The sequence below is a fragment of the Xenopus laevis genome, chromosome 5S (genome assembly GCF_017654675.1).
Source record: "Xenopus laevis strain J_2021 chromosome 5S, Xenopus_laevis_v10.1, whole genome shotgun sequence".
Taxonomy (NCBI): Eukaryota; Metazoa; Chordata; class Amphibia; order Anura; family Pipidae; genus Xenopus; species Xenopus laevis.
Window position 1 is genome coordinate 20428454 of NC_054380.1, and position 18168 is coordinate 20446621.

Sequence of the window (18168 nt, forward strand, 5' to 3'; positions counted from 1 at the left end):
GCAATCTGTGGATTCTGGCAAATGGCAGAGGGGCTGCTGTAAGACGCCATAAACAGTCACTATCTATTGAGCTGGTGGGGGCTGTTTGGGCTTCTGTTTACTTGAAATGCCAGGGCCTATTTTGAATCTCACCAGGCACCTTAGTATTACAATATCAATTGTCTTAAAGGGCATGGAATGTGATACATCACCTCCTGAGCTGCACAACCCATACTCCCCAGTACAGCTCCAGACCCCAATACCTTTTAATTAAACCCAGCGGGTTAATGGCTACCATGTCTGACTGGTGGCTTTATGTTCCTTGGCCCATGGCAGATATGGAGCATGGCAGGTATGAAGCATGGCATGGAGATTGCTAGCAAGGAGCATCTTGCCCTGAGCTTGGCTAGAAATGACACATTCTATTTCTTATTACCATGTGTGGAGGGAGCAAGGCCATATTGGGGATAGTGATGGTGTGGATAAGGAGAAGAGTCTTTGCAACCACCCAAAAGATATATACATCACTTATATTGTTTTATGAGCACGGGGACATCTAGTGATACATCTGTTGAAGGCTTACATCCAAATGAGTCCTCTCAATAGGATTTGGAGCAGAAGTCAAACCCCCAGATTGACCAAGTTACCATAGCCACTCAAGGAATGTATGACTGCAGTGCCACAGAGCACGGTTGGACAATACGCACGCAAGTCACAAGGAGATTGAAATGTCTTCTGTGTGTAGCCATCAGCAGAGATAGATTTTTGGGAAAGTCAGGGTCTTGATCAGTTTTAGAAGGGCACTATGGCCTGAACTATAGATCTTGTGCTGCCTTTTCTTTGGGTATCAATGGGCCTGGCCCTTCAAATGCAAAAAAAGTGAAAGACATTAATCACTGTCTTTGCTTTGGAATTTGCAAGGTGGCAGAGCTTGAGAAAGGGCTCCTAGTGCCGGATCTGCCACATTGCTGCCACATTAACCCCAAAGGTTTTCCTGAATAAAGGCTTTTTGTTCTTGCTTGTGAGAATGACATTCCATCTCATGGAGACTGAGATCAGTCTGAACATAATCAAGTTCAATAGTGTCTAAGCCTCCCTTTACAAAATGTCTCTGTGCACACCATTGTATGTTAAGAAACAGAAAGGGGAACCATGGGCTTTTTATAAATCAAAATTTTACCTAAATGTATCAAAGGTCTAAAAATGTTATCGCCGGAGAAATAAAAAGGGGTTCATGTTAATAATTTCTATAGTCAGAAGACTTTCTATTTCATTACTTACAGTAGGAAGGGCTTTTTGGTTCCTTGTGGACCTTCTCACGCTAATCGTGATGGTTGTTTTGCTCTGTTGGTCTCTAAGTCTTACTCCCTCAGAAGACATGTTCCAATATCTGTTCTAAAGAGAATGACCCATAATTCTAAGTGGGGTCTTAAACCTTTCATTTGTGGTTTTAAGCTAGTGCTATGGGTGTAGCATGAAACATGAAGATTGCTTTTTTTTTTTTGGATCCTTGTGGACCTTCTCATCCTAATCATGATGGTTGTTTTCCTCTGTTGGTCTCCAAATCCTACCATTTCAGAAGCCATCTTCCATATATCTGATCTAAAGGAACTGACCCATAATTCTTAGAGGGGGTTAAAACCTTTCATTTGTGGTTTTAAGACAGTGCTATGTGTGTAGCATGAAGCATGAGAATAGCTTCCATTTTCAGAAGACTTTCTATTTCATTTTTAATGCATTAGGAAGGGTTTTTTGGTTCCTTGTGGACCTTCTGGCACTAATAGTGATGGTAGTTTTGCTTGGTTGGGTCTTCAAGTCCTACAATCCCAGAAGCCATCTTCCAATATCTGATCTAAAGGAATTGACCCATAATTCTAAGTGGGGACTAAACCCTTTCATTTGTGGTTTTAAGGCTGTGCTGTGGGTGTAGCATGAAGCATGAGAATAGCTTCTATTCTCAGAAGACTTTCTATTTCATTTCATGGATTAGGAAGGTCTTTTTGCATCCTTGTGGACCTTGTCCCTCTAATCATGATGATTGTTTTGCTTGGTTGGTCTCCAAGTCCTACTGTCCCAGAAGCCATGTTCTAAAATCTGATGAGAGCTAAAAAGGCCAAACAGGCAGTCTGCAAGTTTGAATATATGGCTCTGACTACATGGACAGGGACCATTTGCACATGTCATATAAGTAGGGGGTTAAAACCTTTAATTTGTAGTTTTAAGGCAGTGCTATGTATATAGCACGAGACATGAGAATACCATCCATTTTCAGAAGGTTTTCTACGTATTTCTCCATTGGGAAAGGCATTATGGCTCCTTTTGATCCTTTTTAAGCAACCTTGGTACAGTAGTTGTTTTGCTTGGGTGGCACTCAGTTCGCTGGTCAAAGCTGTAGAAGATTTGCTAGACCAATGAGGGTAGCAGTGAAATCCTTTGATAAACGAGAAAGGCTAATTGAAAAAAATTACTTTGAAATTGCAAAAATAATGGGGAATGTGGAAAAAAGCATACACAGATGGGAATGGGGAGTGTTAGTGCCCTTAACTAGTTGGTATAGTAGGGCAATAGTAATACTTTTTATCAGTGCCATTCAACCTGCAACAAATGATCAGACCTCCTTTACATAAATGAGATCCTTCCTGCGTCTATTTTCCAGGTCCCAGCACTGATACTGGTGGCCATGTCACCCTGTAGGACCACAAGTCACTCAGCAGGGAGCCTTCAGGTGAACCTTACATACTGGGATGTGGAATTAATCTATGAAACCTGCTCGTAAAGATTCCAGTGAGAAATTCCGGCTCCACTTAATTATTCAAGCAGCAATGTGTTCATGTGACCTTCAGCTTTTTCTCCTGAGCAAACACAGCAGTGCCGATAAATGCCAACTTTGTGTGCCTCCCGTATTTGGCAGGGGTCCCAGCACTGCCGCCTCAGCCCCTCGTACTCAGAAAAATTGAAGGATTCTGGTTTCTTTTCAGGGCTGTCTTTCTTGCATTATAGATGCGCTTAATGTGCAAAAACTTTGCTGGAGGGGAGAGATCAGCTCTGTCCTAACCTCCCGAATCAGCACATTAAGTGGCTGGGATTCTGCTGTTAATTCCAAATTACAGAATGAGAAACACTTGTGGGGGCCAATGGATTACTTCACTTTGCAGTTTTCCCTTAGGGATGGTGCATGGGATATTTCAACTTTACCCCTTTATTTTATATAAGAGGAGTTTAGCCTGGGGCCCTCCAGCTGTGAGAACTGCCATGTTCCCACAGACAGGTTACAAGCCTGTAAATATAAAGGTCTCCCCTTTTTTGCTATCTTGCACCCTCCTGCAGTTAACACCTTGAGTGCTGGTCTTTGTGCTAATCTGTCCTGGACACTAGTGCTGTGTAAAGTATATAACTCAGGGCTACTGCAGTCCTAGGTATATGTAAAAAACTCCTATGGTGATCAAATGGCCACAAACTGCCTGTAACTTTAAGGCTCTTTAAAGCTGATTCTCTGCCTTTGTCGAAAATCTACATGGTGTCAGGCTCCTACAAATCCTTGAGTATGTGTGTGTGGTGCAAGGCATGTACCCTTGATGCCCATCCATCGTCCCCAAACCCCCCCCACTAGTCACTTCCTACCCAGTCAGACAGGGAAGGGTGGTCAGCCTGGTTGCCTTGGGGGTCTGTCTGGCCTGGCACTGGCCTCATGTGGCACGAGCCTAATGATTGAGCTTCTTTATGGTAAGGTCAGTTCTATAAGTGTAGGAGAGAGCAGCAGTGTCATTACCTGTGCTAAAAGCAAGAACACAGGTAACCAGTGGAACAGACAGATGTACTTTGGCCAAAAAGGAATTGCTATGTCTAGGTGGCATCAAAAATTGATCCACTAATTAATAATACAGAGTCTATAGCGGTGCTTAGTCGACGTGAGTTTAAACTACCCAGGCAGCGGTTCTGTAGATCGCCCACCCCTTCACCCACAGAGATTCCCTCCCATTCGTGGAGCAAAGCCGTGACCTAAAAGATTATTGATGATTCAGTCACCCTGCCTAACCAAACTAAAATGCGCCTGACGCGCGTTTCACCCACAATACGCAGGCTTTGTCAAAGGCAATTCCTCGAAAGCAACGGGGGGTATGTTTGAGGGTAAATGGGTGGCAGACTTATTCAGACTACGAATTATTTGGGGGTGGATTCTACAAGGGGAAAACTGAGAGGTTACTCATACTGTTCACAGTCTGTGAGACCCTTGTTTTGTTTTGCTTTATGCAAGTATCGCAGTTGTGTTTCACACCACGCCATTGCAGTTACTCAGTATAGACTGGAGTGGCTCACTGCAGACTCTATACATTAGCGTTGCATTTGACCCAGGGGTGGCAAATTCCGCTTTACCTAATCAGGGTTCATTGTCTCCCTGTGTCTAACTTGGTTTTAAATGCTCTTCTGGACCAATCTTTTTTAATTAATTAGTAGTAAAAGTTAAGTTTTAACCTTGTTCCGTGGGTTTCAAGGCTCCTGGATGGGGTGGTGCAATCTCAAGGGTTAACTTTTTTTCACTTTTTCAATATTTATCTCCTTAACCCTGCACACCATCCGCTGGATTTCTCAATTGATGGGTGGTGCTCCCTTGTCTTATTTGTGACCATTTATGACTGGGCCTCCATTTACCTTTTAGGTTCCATAAATGCATATGCAGCCCTCCTAGTACTGTATTACTGGAACAGTGTGCATGTATATTAATACTTCTTCTGAACTGAACATAAGGTGCAGGAGAAGGGCTGCAGGGGGTAACCAAGTATGGTAAGGGGAGAAGATTGGGAACCCAATTAACAGTCCTAGGCTGTAATAGTAATTAAAACAGTCCATCACAAGATTGCAAAGAGCTTACTATCACTATATATCCTGCAATGTTCAGTAGAATGTATAGGCTTTTGGTTATCCTGATTAAATGGGGCAAAATTACATTTCACTCATAGACTCCAATGAAGCAGTGCCCCCAGTGGCTTTACCCATCAGTGATATTTAGGCTTAGCGTCTCTCAGATACAGGGAAGAAAATTCACACAAACCATTTATTGTTCCCAGAATCCATAATGGGTCCGCTTGAGTGCACTGGGCATGAGCAGTTTAGGGCGCAGTGATATTCCCTGAGATAAATGTATGGCTGATGTTATCTTCAATAAGAAATTCTTTCAGTCACTCGTGCAGTGTTTAAATAGCTGATGTTTTACAGTGCTTCTTGTATTCCTGAATGTACTGTATTATAGCACCATTCTATTTAAGAAAGTGCGACATAATACTAAGTTTACAGCACCCCCCAGGGACCCAGATATTTACTAACTTGTTGGGTGCAAATACTTATATATATAACTCAACATTCAGTATGTTTTTTCCTTTAAAGGCAAGAAACTGTGACGCTGAAGCAATGAGTGGCACGGTATTGATAATCCATCAATCTGCTCCATAATGACGTTATTTTAGGGTGTTTGGCTTACATTACCCAGTAAGTGTTTGAGAAGTACTTGTTTGCCAGTGGTAATGCTCTGTGTCTAATACTGCTTAATCCCAGGCTGGAAATCATCAGGCAGGTTCTTAACAGTTTGTGTAGATAAAGCCCGTGCCTGCCTCCTGCCTTATTCCACCCTGCGCTCAGCCTCAGCAATGCACAAGGGGTAAATGCTGGGGAGTCGCATACTGCTGATGGTCTGCTGGAGTTTGACATGTTGTGCATATTTCATCTGGTTTGGTCTCATTAACTCTCATTAACTTCTTACAATAAACACAAGAAGCGGCAGTAAGAAGCATTATGGTACAAAACATAAGTAAGCAACAATTTGCTTCTGTTGGTTCCCCAGGGGGTCTTCATGATGCCCCAGTTAGATTTGCCCTATTTGTCCATAATTGGTTGAGGTAGAAAGAGATTGAATCAAATGTATACGAATCAGTGGTACCAGATGGAAGCCACAAGGTAGCTTGTGCCCCATAAGAAAAGAGAATGATGCAAGGTGAGAACCTCCTTCTCTTCAGTTTGCATTCCTGCAGGGCCCCACTGAAAAGGTGCGGTTCCCTGTGTTTCCAGGGCGCACATTTAACTTTAAGAGCCGGATTGGATATTTGTGTCAGAATGAGAAGATAATTGCCTCCAGAAGACAGACCCCAGGGAAGAGGAGTCAAGGTTGTCCACGGTTTGGGTTAAGTCCATTGTGATCAGTTCTTTTCCAGTATAGACTTGCATAGAAATCACTCTGAGAAGTCTAAAGACCGAGTCGGCAGCTTATTGGCCCGTGTATGGGGCCCCCCGACGGGCTTTCCTGATCGAGACCTGGCCGAAAGTTGTCCAGATCTCGATCGGATGGGACAAAAAATCCAGTCGGATCGCGGCCGCATCTGTTCGTTGATGAGGTCCCGCAATCCGACCTCCCGCTCACATTCATTAGGATCCGATCGTTGGGCCCTAGGGCCCACGATCAGATCAGCCCGATATTGCCCATTGCGATGTCGCCAAACGAGCGGATCTCTCCGTGTATGGCCACCTTAACTGTGCACCCAGGCTAGTTGTGACCTGCATACCCAAAGCATATGGGTATTGAACCAGTGGTAGAGTTAGAGTATTCTGCACAATTTAAGTGCAAGTCTATGGAGTGTATTAGAGAGAATATGAGTGAGAAACAATGCTCTTATTCCAAACCTCATTTGACAGTATAGAAAATAAAGGTAGTCATAGAGTAGAGAGGGCCTGAACAGCAAGATGAGTAATAAAAATAACAATACTGTGTTGACTTACAGAGCATTGGTTTTTTAGATGGGGTCAGTGACCCCCATTTGAAAGCTGGAAAGAGTCAGAAGAAGAAGGCAAATAATTCAAAAACTAGAGCACAGAAAAAATGAAGGCCACTTGAAAAGTTGCTTAGAATTAGCCATTATATGACAATATATAAACTAGCAAGCGGCTAAACTTACAGAAGGAGCAAAATGGAAGTCGGATATACAGCACTTTGGTTCACTGTGTAAGCCATTTGGTGTCAAAACAAGTTTGCTCCATCAGGTTTATATCAAGGATGGGGCAAGTATTGTGGCTGCTGCTGCCCCTCTACTGCCGACCCAAGCTTCCCCCCACTTGAAATGGGTCAAGACGAGTGGGATAGTATAGAGAACATTTGCACTTTCCTTCTTGACAAAGAAAAGAGAGACAAAGAAAAGAGAATAATATAGTAGATTTACTTTTTAATCTCTTTATTTCATTTTTGGAGATTTTAAAATTTTTAGAGTTAAAAAATCTTGCCCAAACTTTCTTTTTTTCTGAACCATAACATTTCTAGATTTTTCTAACTCAGTTCCCCTTTCATGATTCGAGTTTCCCAAAGAAAGAGCTAACGTTGGCTTTCTCATCTCATCAGCAATATTTTGATTATGTGTTAGCTGGGGCATAAAATCAGAGGAATGCGCGGTAGTTGAGGCCAGCAAACCTCAACCTTGGATGCTCCATGACAGAAAAAGCAAGAATTCCCTGTGAGATCCTGGGATTCATTCCACCCATCCAGGACGTATTGTTAAAGTGATGTATGTGAGACTCATTATCATGTTACTGACAGGGACAGAAAGGAAAGCAGTGAGCCATCACTTCATCAGGATTGGACTTGCCGAGCTTATCCGACAAAGGAAGTGTCAGGAGGAGCTTGTGTTGGTTTAATCACCATTATCATGTTCAAAAACACCCCCGGTGATATCTAAACACAGCACATTCCCTCATTTGTCATGGTGTCCAAGAAAATCGCACTGCAACAAGTTCAAAGAATTCTCAATTGGTTGCGTTGAAAATTAAAATAACTGTGTCTTGTTTTAGGAAAGTTTACAAAGCTACGACATGAGAGAGAGAGATAAGTCATAACCACAGACTTCAGGCGCAGATGTTTTTTCCAACATTATCTTAATTAGAAATCTTTTCGCCAAGAATATCGGGAAAGCACCACCATCAGTGCCAAACACATGTTCTTTCAATGCTGGTTTTAATTGATCTACTAATTGGATATTTCTTGTTGTTGGAGTTTACTTTACCAATAAAACCCTAACTGTACCCATAAAAAAATAATTAAATGACCCCAAGCTCTGTTCACCGACATCATTAACTAAGTCCTCAAAACACTTTCATTGTCAAAACCAGCCAGGATTCAAACTCTGGTGTTTGTATCTACAATTGTGGAATTACCTTCTGAGCCACTGGAGGCACTTACGGTTGGTTCTGACCAGTTCTTCTTACGCACTTCTTGTATTCATTCCATGGATCATCATGTAATTATAAGCCTATGCCTGACCATTGCTACTTGCCTGATCATTGAAGCCTTATAACCTGATTCTGCCTGCATTCTTGGGAGTTCCTGCCCATGTTCCTCCTGATTGTGTATTTTGACGCACTTGTCCCTCCGTTCCAGTTTCCCTCTTCTGGTTTTTATTGGATCTCTTTCCGGTATCCCAGCAGATCAGTTCAACCCTGGACAATCAACAAGTTGGCATATACAAGTTCATAGACTTATGAAAAAGTATGGAAAATCTTCCATTTAAAAAATGTGGCTGGGCAACCTACCAAACAATTGGCAGATACATTAAATAAATAAATAAATAGATGCAAATGAACCTTTTGTCTAACTTAACTTAATAACAATATATTTCTGGTTTGGACATGCCAACTTGGTAAAACATATGAGCTCTTAATTTGGACCAATATCTAAGTCTTCTTCTTCAGCTCATCTCCGCCATAAACACACACTTTGTTTCGTACATAGTTACATAGTTAAATCAGGTTAAAAAAAAAGACCAAAGTCCATCAAGTTCAACCCCTCCAAATGAAACTAAGCATCCATACACACACTCACACAGCCCCTCCATACACAAATTATATATTACTATATTAACTATAGATGTTAGTATCACAATAGCCTTGGATATTCTGCTTGTCCAAGAAATCACCCAAGCCCCTCTTAAAGTCATTAACATAATCAGCCACAATATCACCCGGCAGTGCATTCCACAACCTCACTGTCCTGACTGTGAAGAACCACCTACTCTGCTTCAAATGAAAGTTCTTTTCTTCTAGTCTGAAGGGGTGGCCTCTGGTAAGGTGATCCACTTTATGGGTAAAAAGGTCCCCTGCTATTTGTCTATAATGTCCTCTAATGTACTTGTAAAGTGTAATCATGTCTAATCGCAAGCATCTTTTTTCCAGAGAAAACAACCCCAACCATGACAGTCTACCCTCATAATTCAAGTCTTCCATCCCTCAAACTAGTTTAGTCTCTGCACTCTCTCCAGCCCATTTATATCCCTCTTAATGCCTGGAGTCCAAAACTGCACTGCATACTCCAGGTGAGGCCTTACCAGGGAGGCAAAATTATGTTTTCATTTCTTGAGTTAATGCCCTTTTTATGCAAGACAGAACTTTATTTACATTACAGTACCAAGCCAATATACTAACTTGTATTCCCCTCCCATTTCTCTTGGTAATATAAAATATTTTCAGCTGCTCAAATACACTAATTGGTACTGTAAATTGCCAACTGTGTGACAAATTCTAACCAAGGCTAAGGTTTTCCTCTATTTTGAATTCACTTTTTGTATTTTTCTTTTCCTATTTCCTTCTGTTTCTTCTGGAACATGGTGGCGGTTTACAGCATTTGTCAGACATTGTGTAAACATAAGGATGGAAATCTATGACATTTAGAAACACAAATCACATTATGTTCTTTTCCCATTTATAATGGAAAAGGGAAAGTGCTTTCATGTCTTGGAACTTTTTACTGATATAAAATAAAGGGTGGTGGCGTTTTCCCATATATTCATGAGTTAGTTGCTCAAGCAAAGACCTACAGCTGTATGACCATATTGGTCCGCTGTCATGTTCTGTGTCATCTGGCCGTACATGTTCTTCAGTTATATCATCTAGAAATGGCCAAAAGTATCCAGCAATTGCCGGTCCAACATCTCATTACCAAACCAATGGTATTGATATCAAGCTGGTCCTCCCTTTCCTGTTATAACAGCCTCTACTCTTCTGGGAAGGCTTTCTCATAAACGTTGGAACATTGTTGGTGAAATTTGCTTCCATAAAGCCTGAGGTTGGACATGGATGTTGGGGATCAAGTCCAGCTCACAGTCGGCTTTCCAATTTATACCACAGGTGTTCAGCTGAGTTGAAGTTGGGGTTCCATGCAGGCCAGGCCAGTTCTATCACCCCCATTTCAACACACCCATTCTGTACAGACCTCAGTGAAGACCAAGTGCATGAGGTTAATATTGTGCTGAAACAGGAATGAGCCTTCCCCAAACGGTTACCTCCATGTAGGAAGCATGGAATTGTATGATGTAGCTTTACTATTTCAGTCTTTATGATAACGGGGAGAAAACTATGAAAAAGGGACCCAAGCCAATATTCCATCTTGATGCCATCATCTGCCAAACCCAGACTTTTTCCATCACATTACTAGTATGTAAAATGAAATTTATCACTTCAGAAGACACATTTCTACGGCCCATTACTTTTACGCCACTATAAACAAATTCTGCTATTTACACATACAGTAGTTCTTGTTCTGGCATTGCTTATGGAGATTGAGGGTCATTTATCTACACTGGGCAAATTTGTCTGTGGGCAGCAACCCATGGCAACCAAATCAAATAGTTGCATTAGTTGTTCTGCCTGCAGCTGGCTGAAAGAAGCCACTCACTGATTGGTTGCTACAGGATACTGCCCACGGGCAAATTTGCCCAGTATTGATAACTATGCTTCAACAAAATGTAATTGAAAATGGAAACGTTTGATCTTATTATAGTGTATTTCCACTGAACACAAAACTAACCCTAAACCAGTTTGTGTGGAACTGAAATCTCAAAAAATATTGTATAATGTTTACAAATGTATAAATACTTTGCACAAATATCTGAAGCAGAGATGCATCACCACAATGCAATGATGGCCTGGAGTAAATGGAGTCTCTCTTTCTCTCGGTTCCCCATCTCTGTTTTTTGGTTCCCAAACTAAAAAGTGTGGGTTAGGTGAGTTCAAATTCATCCCAAAGCAGGCCCAGATTTGTGACGAGTCCACCGAGGCCTGGGCCTAAAGCTGGCCATAACTGGTACAATAAAAGCTGCCGACAGACCGAGTCGGCAGTTTATTGGCCCGTGCGCGGGGGCCCCCGAAAGTCATCCAGATTTGGGCAGGGTTAAAAATCCCATCAGATTGCGGCCGCATCTATTCGTTGATGTGGTCCCGCAATCCGACCACCCCTATTGGCTACATTATGATCTGATCGTTGGGCCCTACGGTCCACAATCGGATTAGCCCAATATCACCCACCTCAATGTGGGCACATCGGGGAGAGATCCGATCATTTGGCCAAATCGTCAAACGAGCGGATCTCTATGTTTATGGCCACCTTAAGGCAGCAGAAATTTAAGGGCAGTGTGTCGCCCTGCCCCACCTTAATTTAGCTCACATACGGAGCACTGGGGTCTAGGTGCACTGAAGTTTTCTATGCGCCCTGTTCCCAGTGCTCTGTGTGAGCTAAAAGGATGCTCTTACATGCGGTCCTGGGGAGAGGTAGGGAGGAGAGGAGGGGCAGGAGACAGGGGTAGCTTCTGGGAGCCCAGTATTGAAATCCGGAGCTGGTCCGAAGTTAGGGTTGCCACCTGTCTGGATTTGACCCAGATAGCCCGGTTTTCAGAAGGGCTGCCTTCAAATGAGGAAAACCGGGCAGGCTCTCCCTTGATTGACATGATAGCCCTGCCCCTGTGAAGTTGCTTGCTGCGCCTGCAATGTCATTGGCCCACCCCTCTGATGTCATGGTCACACCCCCTGCCCAGATCGTGGGCCATGGTAAGGTGGCAACCCTACCCGAAATGCAATTAGGATAGATACTGCAGCAGCATAAAAGGTGCTAAGCCAAACATAATGGAGCTTCCAAAGTATCTTATAATGGAGTCTCCAAAGTATCTCATAATGGAGCCTCCAATATTAGTTAAGGTAATCATCTTATGCTTTCAATATACACAGTGCACACATTGTGCATTCATTGTGTCATTGTGCATTTGTTGTAATCCCTCCTGACACTTTTATTTTCTGGGCCACCCACCGGCTACAACGACTGTGACTCAATAACACCCTTGAGAGTTTCAAAGAACAACAACAGTTTCCCTGTGTGTGTGTTTAGGTGTAGCCAAAGGGAAGACTCACTCTCTTCCCTGCAACCTCCACCTCGTCCCATGGAAGGTATAGACCAAAAGGGATTCTACTCAGTCAGATGCTCAACCCTAAACACAGAAAAGAATCACCAGCACTCGGTCTTACCCACATTCTGGAGTTGACCAGCTGCTACAAACTATAAAGAGACAATATTTGTACACAGAACCCTACTCTGTTTTCCTACTCTGAACTGTACAAACTGCTGGTCACTAAACAGTCGCACCCATAAGCGTATCCCATTTCGTACTTGTGAAAAGTCTCCTACACACCATGTATGGCTTAAGTTTGGCTCCATGGCCAGTGCCTATTGGAACCACTGCAGGCATCATTTCTCAGTTTCTTGAATTCCGATTATTTCCATTCCCAGTCTGCCATAGCTACAAGGCTTTGCAAGAGTTTTCCACCTTGTGATATATGTTCCAGCACATTCCTCCGGTGTGCTTGGCTCAGCAGAAATCCTTACAGGAGAAGATTTTTTTCTTTTTGTTTCCCAGAGTTCTCTTCACTAGGAGAGGATTTGCATGACAGACTTAAAAATGGCCTGAATTGAAGACAAAGGAACGGTCAATACACTTGGGGTGTCAATATATTAGGCATCTCCCAAGTGTATAAAGTCAGGAACTTTTTTCCCCAGGCCAGTGCTCCTTTTCAGTAAAACTTGCATTGGGCATCTAACACATTTAAGGGGCAAATTCACTAAGATGCGAAGTTGCGCCAGGCGCAACTTCGCCGCACTTCGCCAGGCGTAGTTTCGCCAGCGCTCCGCAAATTCGCTAAAATCCGAAGTTGCGCTCAGGGGTAGCGTAAGGTTGCGAAGTTGCGCTAGCGTTGATTCGCTATGTAAAGCGAAGTTACGCTAGCGAAGGCTAATTTGCATACGGCGCCAAATTCAAATTTCAATGGAGGAATACATATCAGCACTACAAATGCCAAGAAAACCTTCAAATCATCATTTAAAAATTTTATTTTGCCCTACACATGTGCCCACTGTCTAGGTAAGTTGGCATGAGTCAGGAAATGTAGGGGGGAAAGAGGGGAGCCCCAAAATTTTTTTCGATCTTTTTCAGCCTATCACCCATAATGTAGAAAACACGCCAGCGTTTTTTGGGACTTAGAAAAAAAATTGACTTTTTTTTAAACAATCCCTATCTACTCTATTGCGCTTCGCCAGGTCTGAGGTGGCGAAGGAAGTCTAGCGTAAAAGGTAGCGTTCAGTACACTGCGCAAGTTAGTGAATTTGTGTAGTTACGTCGCTAGTGAAAATTCGCCTGGCGTAAGGGTGCGAAGTAACACTAGCGAAACTACGCCAGCGTTCGTTAGTGAATTTGCGCAGTAACGAAAATGCCAAACGCTAGCGAATTAACGCTAGCGTTTGGCGCTTCGGCGCTTAGTGAATTTGCCCCTTAAGCATCAAGACGCCATTTTGTTGCATTTCCAATTGATCCCTTGTCCAGGTATAGACTTGCAATTGCGCACTATAAGTTACTAAAGCCAAGAACCCCAAGGGAGCTTTGGTGGTGGAGCACCGGTCCAGGTTGGGGGGGTTTGTAATCAAATACACTGGAGGGCACCTAATATAATGGCACCCACTAGCAATCAAACAGCATTTTAAATGGTGGTCCACCTTTGATTAACTTTTAGAATGTTATAGAATGGCTAATTCTAAGCAACTTTTCAATTGGCCTTCATTTTTTCTTTTTTATTGTTTTTGAATTACTTGCCTCCTTCTTCTGACTCTTTCCAGCTTTCAAATGGGGCCACCCCCATCTAAAAAAATCAAATGCTCTGTCAGGCTACAAATGTGTTGTTATTGATACTTTTGATTACTCATCTTTCTATTCAGGCCTCTCCTATTCATATTCCAGTCTCTTATTCAAATCAGTGCATGGTTGCTAGGGGGATTTGGACTCTAGCAACCAGACTGCTAAAGTTACAAGCTGCGGAATAAAAAGCTAAATAACTCAAACCCCACAAATAATATAAAATGAAAACCAATTACAAATTGTCTCAGAATATCACTCTCTACATCATATTAAGGGCCTTATTCATCAAAATCCAAGTACTTTAATAAAAAAAAGTCCGACCAAACTAGAATATATGATTTGACCTTAATTATTATAAAAAAAACAATTTAATCAGATCGTGGACAAAAGCAATCCGAATCGTACAAATTTTTGGGATTTTTTTGAGCTCTTTCCCAAAAAGTCCAAATTTTTGGGATTTTTGCCCGAAATGGTCGGATTTTTGGGCTAAATCCAGCAGACCTCAGGAATTTCCAAATAGGAAATAAGTAAATCTCCCATTGACTTATATACAACCTCGGCAGGCCTGAGATGCTGTATTATCAGATTCTGACTTTTTCCATCCTCAGATTAATCTTGAAAAATTCAAGTTTTTTTCCCACTAACAATTTTATACCAATATAAACTAAGTTTTTTCAAGTTTATGGCATTCTGACTTTAATAAATAACCCCCTAAAAGTTAGCTCAAAGGTGAGCAACCCCTTTAAATGGCAATTTTTCCCCAGGTTTGGTAACCAGGCCAATTGTTTCTCTGATCCGTTGTTAAACCAGATTATTGTGTTGTTTTATACAGATGCAGCAGCTGGAGAGACAAGTCACTGAAGCTAATCGCCGGGCAGAGAAGGCGTTTGAACAGGTAATCGGAACCAACACATTTTCCCATATTTTTAGCATTTTGGAATTAGAGGCGTCTGTTTTTTGTTGCCTCTCAGCTTTCCATGGCTTTCCTTTCTATTAGGCATCCCTATGTTTCACTTAACGAGCTCATTTACAATTTCCAGTATGTTACACCTCATTGGCACCCTCCTGGGAATCAGTTCCTCTCCCATGGAAAACGGCCCTGCTGTCGGCTGTTAACTGAAAATAGAACCGTCATTTTGGCTTTACGTGGCTGCCAAATGGTGTTTCATCAGTTTATAAATCCTCTCGTGAGTGCACTTAGTAACGCTGGCCTTTCCATCAGTAAGTCTTAGCATACAAATTACTTTTGCAGCAGAAATGTACATTTTAGATACTGATTCTACTAAAATATTCCGATAGCATTCTAAAGGGCAGTGGCATAATTAGAAGTTATTGGGTATTCACCACCGCAAGATCTTTTCTATCTCTGCAAATAATTCACTTTACCATGTAAATGTCATTCTTAATCCAACAAGTGTATTTTTTTTAGTTGTAATATTGGTGTGTAGGTGCATCTCAGGTCATTTTGCCTGGTCATGTGCTTTCAGAAAGAGCCAGTGCTGCACTATGGAACTGCTTTCCGACAGGCTTTTGTTTCTCCTACTCAATGTAACTGAAGGAGTCACAGTGGGACATGGATTTTTACTATTGAGTGCTGTTCTTATATCTACCAGGGAGCTGTTATCTTGTGTCAGGGAGCTGTTATCTGGTTATCTTCCCATTGTTCTGATAGGAGGGGAAGGGAGGGGGTGATAACACTCCAACTTGCAGTGCAGCAGGAAAGAGTGACTGAAGTTTATCAGAGCACAAGTCACATGACTGGGGGCAGCAGGGAAACCGTCAATATGTCTAGCCCCATGTCAGATTTCAAAATTAAATATAAAAAAAATCAATTTGCTCTTTTGAAAATGGATTTCAGTGCAGAAGTCTGCTGGAGCAGCACTATTAAATGACCAGTAACATCATTTTTTTTTTTTAAATTCGCTAATATACAGCGGAAAAAAAACCACAAAGACAAATTAAACTTTGAAATTGTAAGAAATAACTTACCGAAACTCCGCTTGCGGTCCTCTTCAGAAAAGGCGATGATCCATCATGCTGCGCTTGATTTCTCCTCCCTGGCTATCTCCTATAAGGAAGGCAGGGAGGAGAAATCGAGTGCCACACGATGGATTGCCGGAACGCTTTTTCTGAAGAGTAGCGCAAGCAGAGTTTTCTAATTAATTAATAAAAAAAAACGGCCAAACTAGAATCCGCGATTTATCCTTAAAAAAAAAAAACTTTAAACAATCATATTGACAAAGACCTCAACTTTTTCTGATTGTCGCACGAAAACCACAACTTTTTCGGATTGTTGCACAGAAAATGAAGAGGAGCGCAAGCGGAGTTTTGGTAAGTTATTTCTTAATAAAGACTTAGCGACTTCAAAGTTTAATTTGTCTTTGTGGTTTGTTTTTTTTTTGTTGTATACTAACAATTTTTTTTAAAAAAAAAATTTGATGTTACTGGTCCTTTAACTGATGTGTTTTGAAAAAAAATATGTTTTGCCATGACAGTATCCCTTTAAGCTAATGGCCACCAAAGCTTTGGGGAAGATATATTGAAACTGAGCTTATCAGTCAGGATCACACTAGGCCCTTTATAATCCTGGACTTTTCTAGATGGCACTTGATAATTATGAGGTTATTATTACAGCTATTTGTTCTATGTAAAATTTACTGGGTGCAGAGCAAGGTGCAAATAGGGTTTCCAGAACGTGAGTGTAGCACCCAAGTGTTTGAGTGCTAAGGTCTAGAATGTGCCTCCCTTAGCGCTAACGCAGGCAGTGCTGGATTCAAGGGGCATGTAGCCATGCAGGGCAAAAAAAGTCAGATTACCATTTTGTACACTGGGTGCTGATTTCTAAATCACCCCTACTACATGGATTAGAGATCCAAAGTTCTATCAAAAGTTCTTTCAGTTCAGCACCTTCCTTCTGTAGTCAAGCCAACCTCCTATGTTCCTCCTTAAGACTTGATAATATGATAAAAGTGAAATACCTGTTTGATGGCTTTAGTATGTGTCCTACCCTGTTTCAATGTGATTCGCCATTCACAGTAATATGAGGCTTTATCAAGGCTGCAGAAGGGTTGTCCAAACAGATTGCCAACCTTGTAATGCATTGAACTGCCTTCAGTGATGGACACAAAAACAAGAATGCCGGTGTATGGGATGTATGTTGTAAATAGGACCTAATATATACAGTAGTTTTCTTCTCTGGCCTCCCAGCTGATTTATCGGTTGCACACAGTAGTGATGAGCAGATCAGCTCAATCCTGACCCTCATTTACTACTACCCAACCTGGAACCCAGACCAAAGTCCCCTTCTATTGTGTCACCCACAACCCTGACCACTCTCCTCTGATGGGTGGGATCAGCCTCTGTAGAGGAGGTGTTATCACTATTACATCACCAAAGGGGAGGACCCTGTAATGAAGTTTGACCCACCACCGTCTGGTGATCACCTTCTCAGCTCAAACCCAACCAAACCTAGGGGATAAATTGTGGTTCCCAGTGGTTTAGGGTCAACCTGTTCATCACTATCCTTAAGCGCAGAGGTTTTGTGAGACATGTGGAAAGAAATGTGCTGCAGGCAATTAGAACTGGCAGTTTCACATGAGCTCATGGACTAGAGCATTTCTGATGGAACAGGACACATCTGAGGTTGAAGCTTATATCCAAGCATTAACTGTTGATCCAGCAATAAATTCGGTCACAGGGAGGGCCCAGAAGCATTTCCTCTCAGCAGATAAACAATTAGATGCATGTTTAGGAATTTTCGGATAAGGACAGCAGATGGGGAGCAGCCGCTTTTTTTTGACTTTAAAAGGATTCAGTGCATGTCGATGTTGCTAATTGTCCCGCTTTCGGGGCATGTTTAATGGCTCCCTGGCAGAGACCCAAGGAAGATATTTAGAAAAGATGCCAAGCTTCTGTAGGCCGGGGCATTATGGAAAACATCATCCTATAAATCCCCTGTGCAGAAACATAAAATCTAGGGGGATATAAAAACATTGGACCCCTCTGCTCAAAATAAATGGAAAAGCATGAGGAACATGTCACCGAGGGTAAAAGCCGGTAAATATTAATTGAAGTTGCACAGACTAAGCATCATAAGGTTTTATGGACATTCCTTATCTAAAGCATGTCGCGGCCGTGGGGAATTTGAGGCTCCATAGTGCTCCATACAGACTGAGCTTTTACAGCAATGCCACAAAAATGCCCTGAATCTCTC

General features: G+C 42.1%; 1 protein-coding gene across 2 annotated transcripts in view; it reads left to right on the forward strand.

The window, feature by feature from the left end:
* Window positions 1-18168, forward strand: part of plekhh2.S (pleckstrin homology, MyTH4 and FERM domain containing H2 S homeolog) — a 91914-nt gene that overhangs the window by 24573 nt on the left and 49173 nt on the right. The window contains exon 3 of one of the 2 annotated variants that reach the window (XM_018265028.2): window positions 14788-14850. In XM_018265028.2, coding sequence (XP_018120517.1) covers window positions 14788-14850 — 63 coding nt within the window. Of the gene's footprint in view, window positions 1-14787; window positions 14851-14931; window positions 15177-18168 lie in introns of those variants that run through there. The other variant, XM_041564278.1, reaches the window with a different exon arrangement.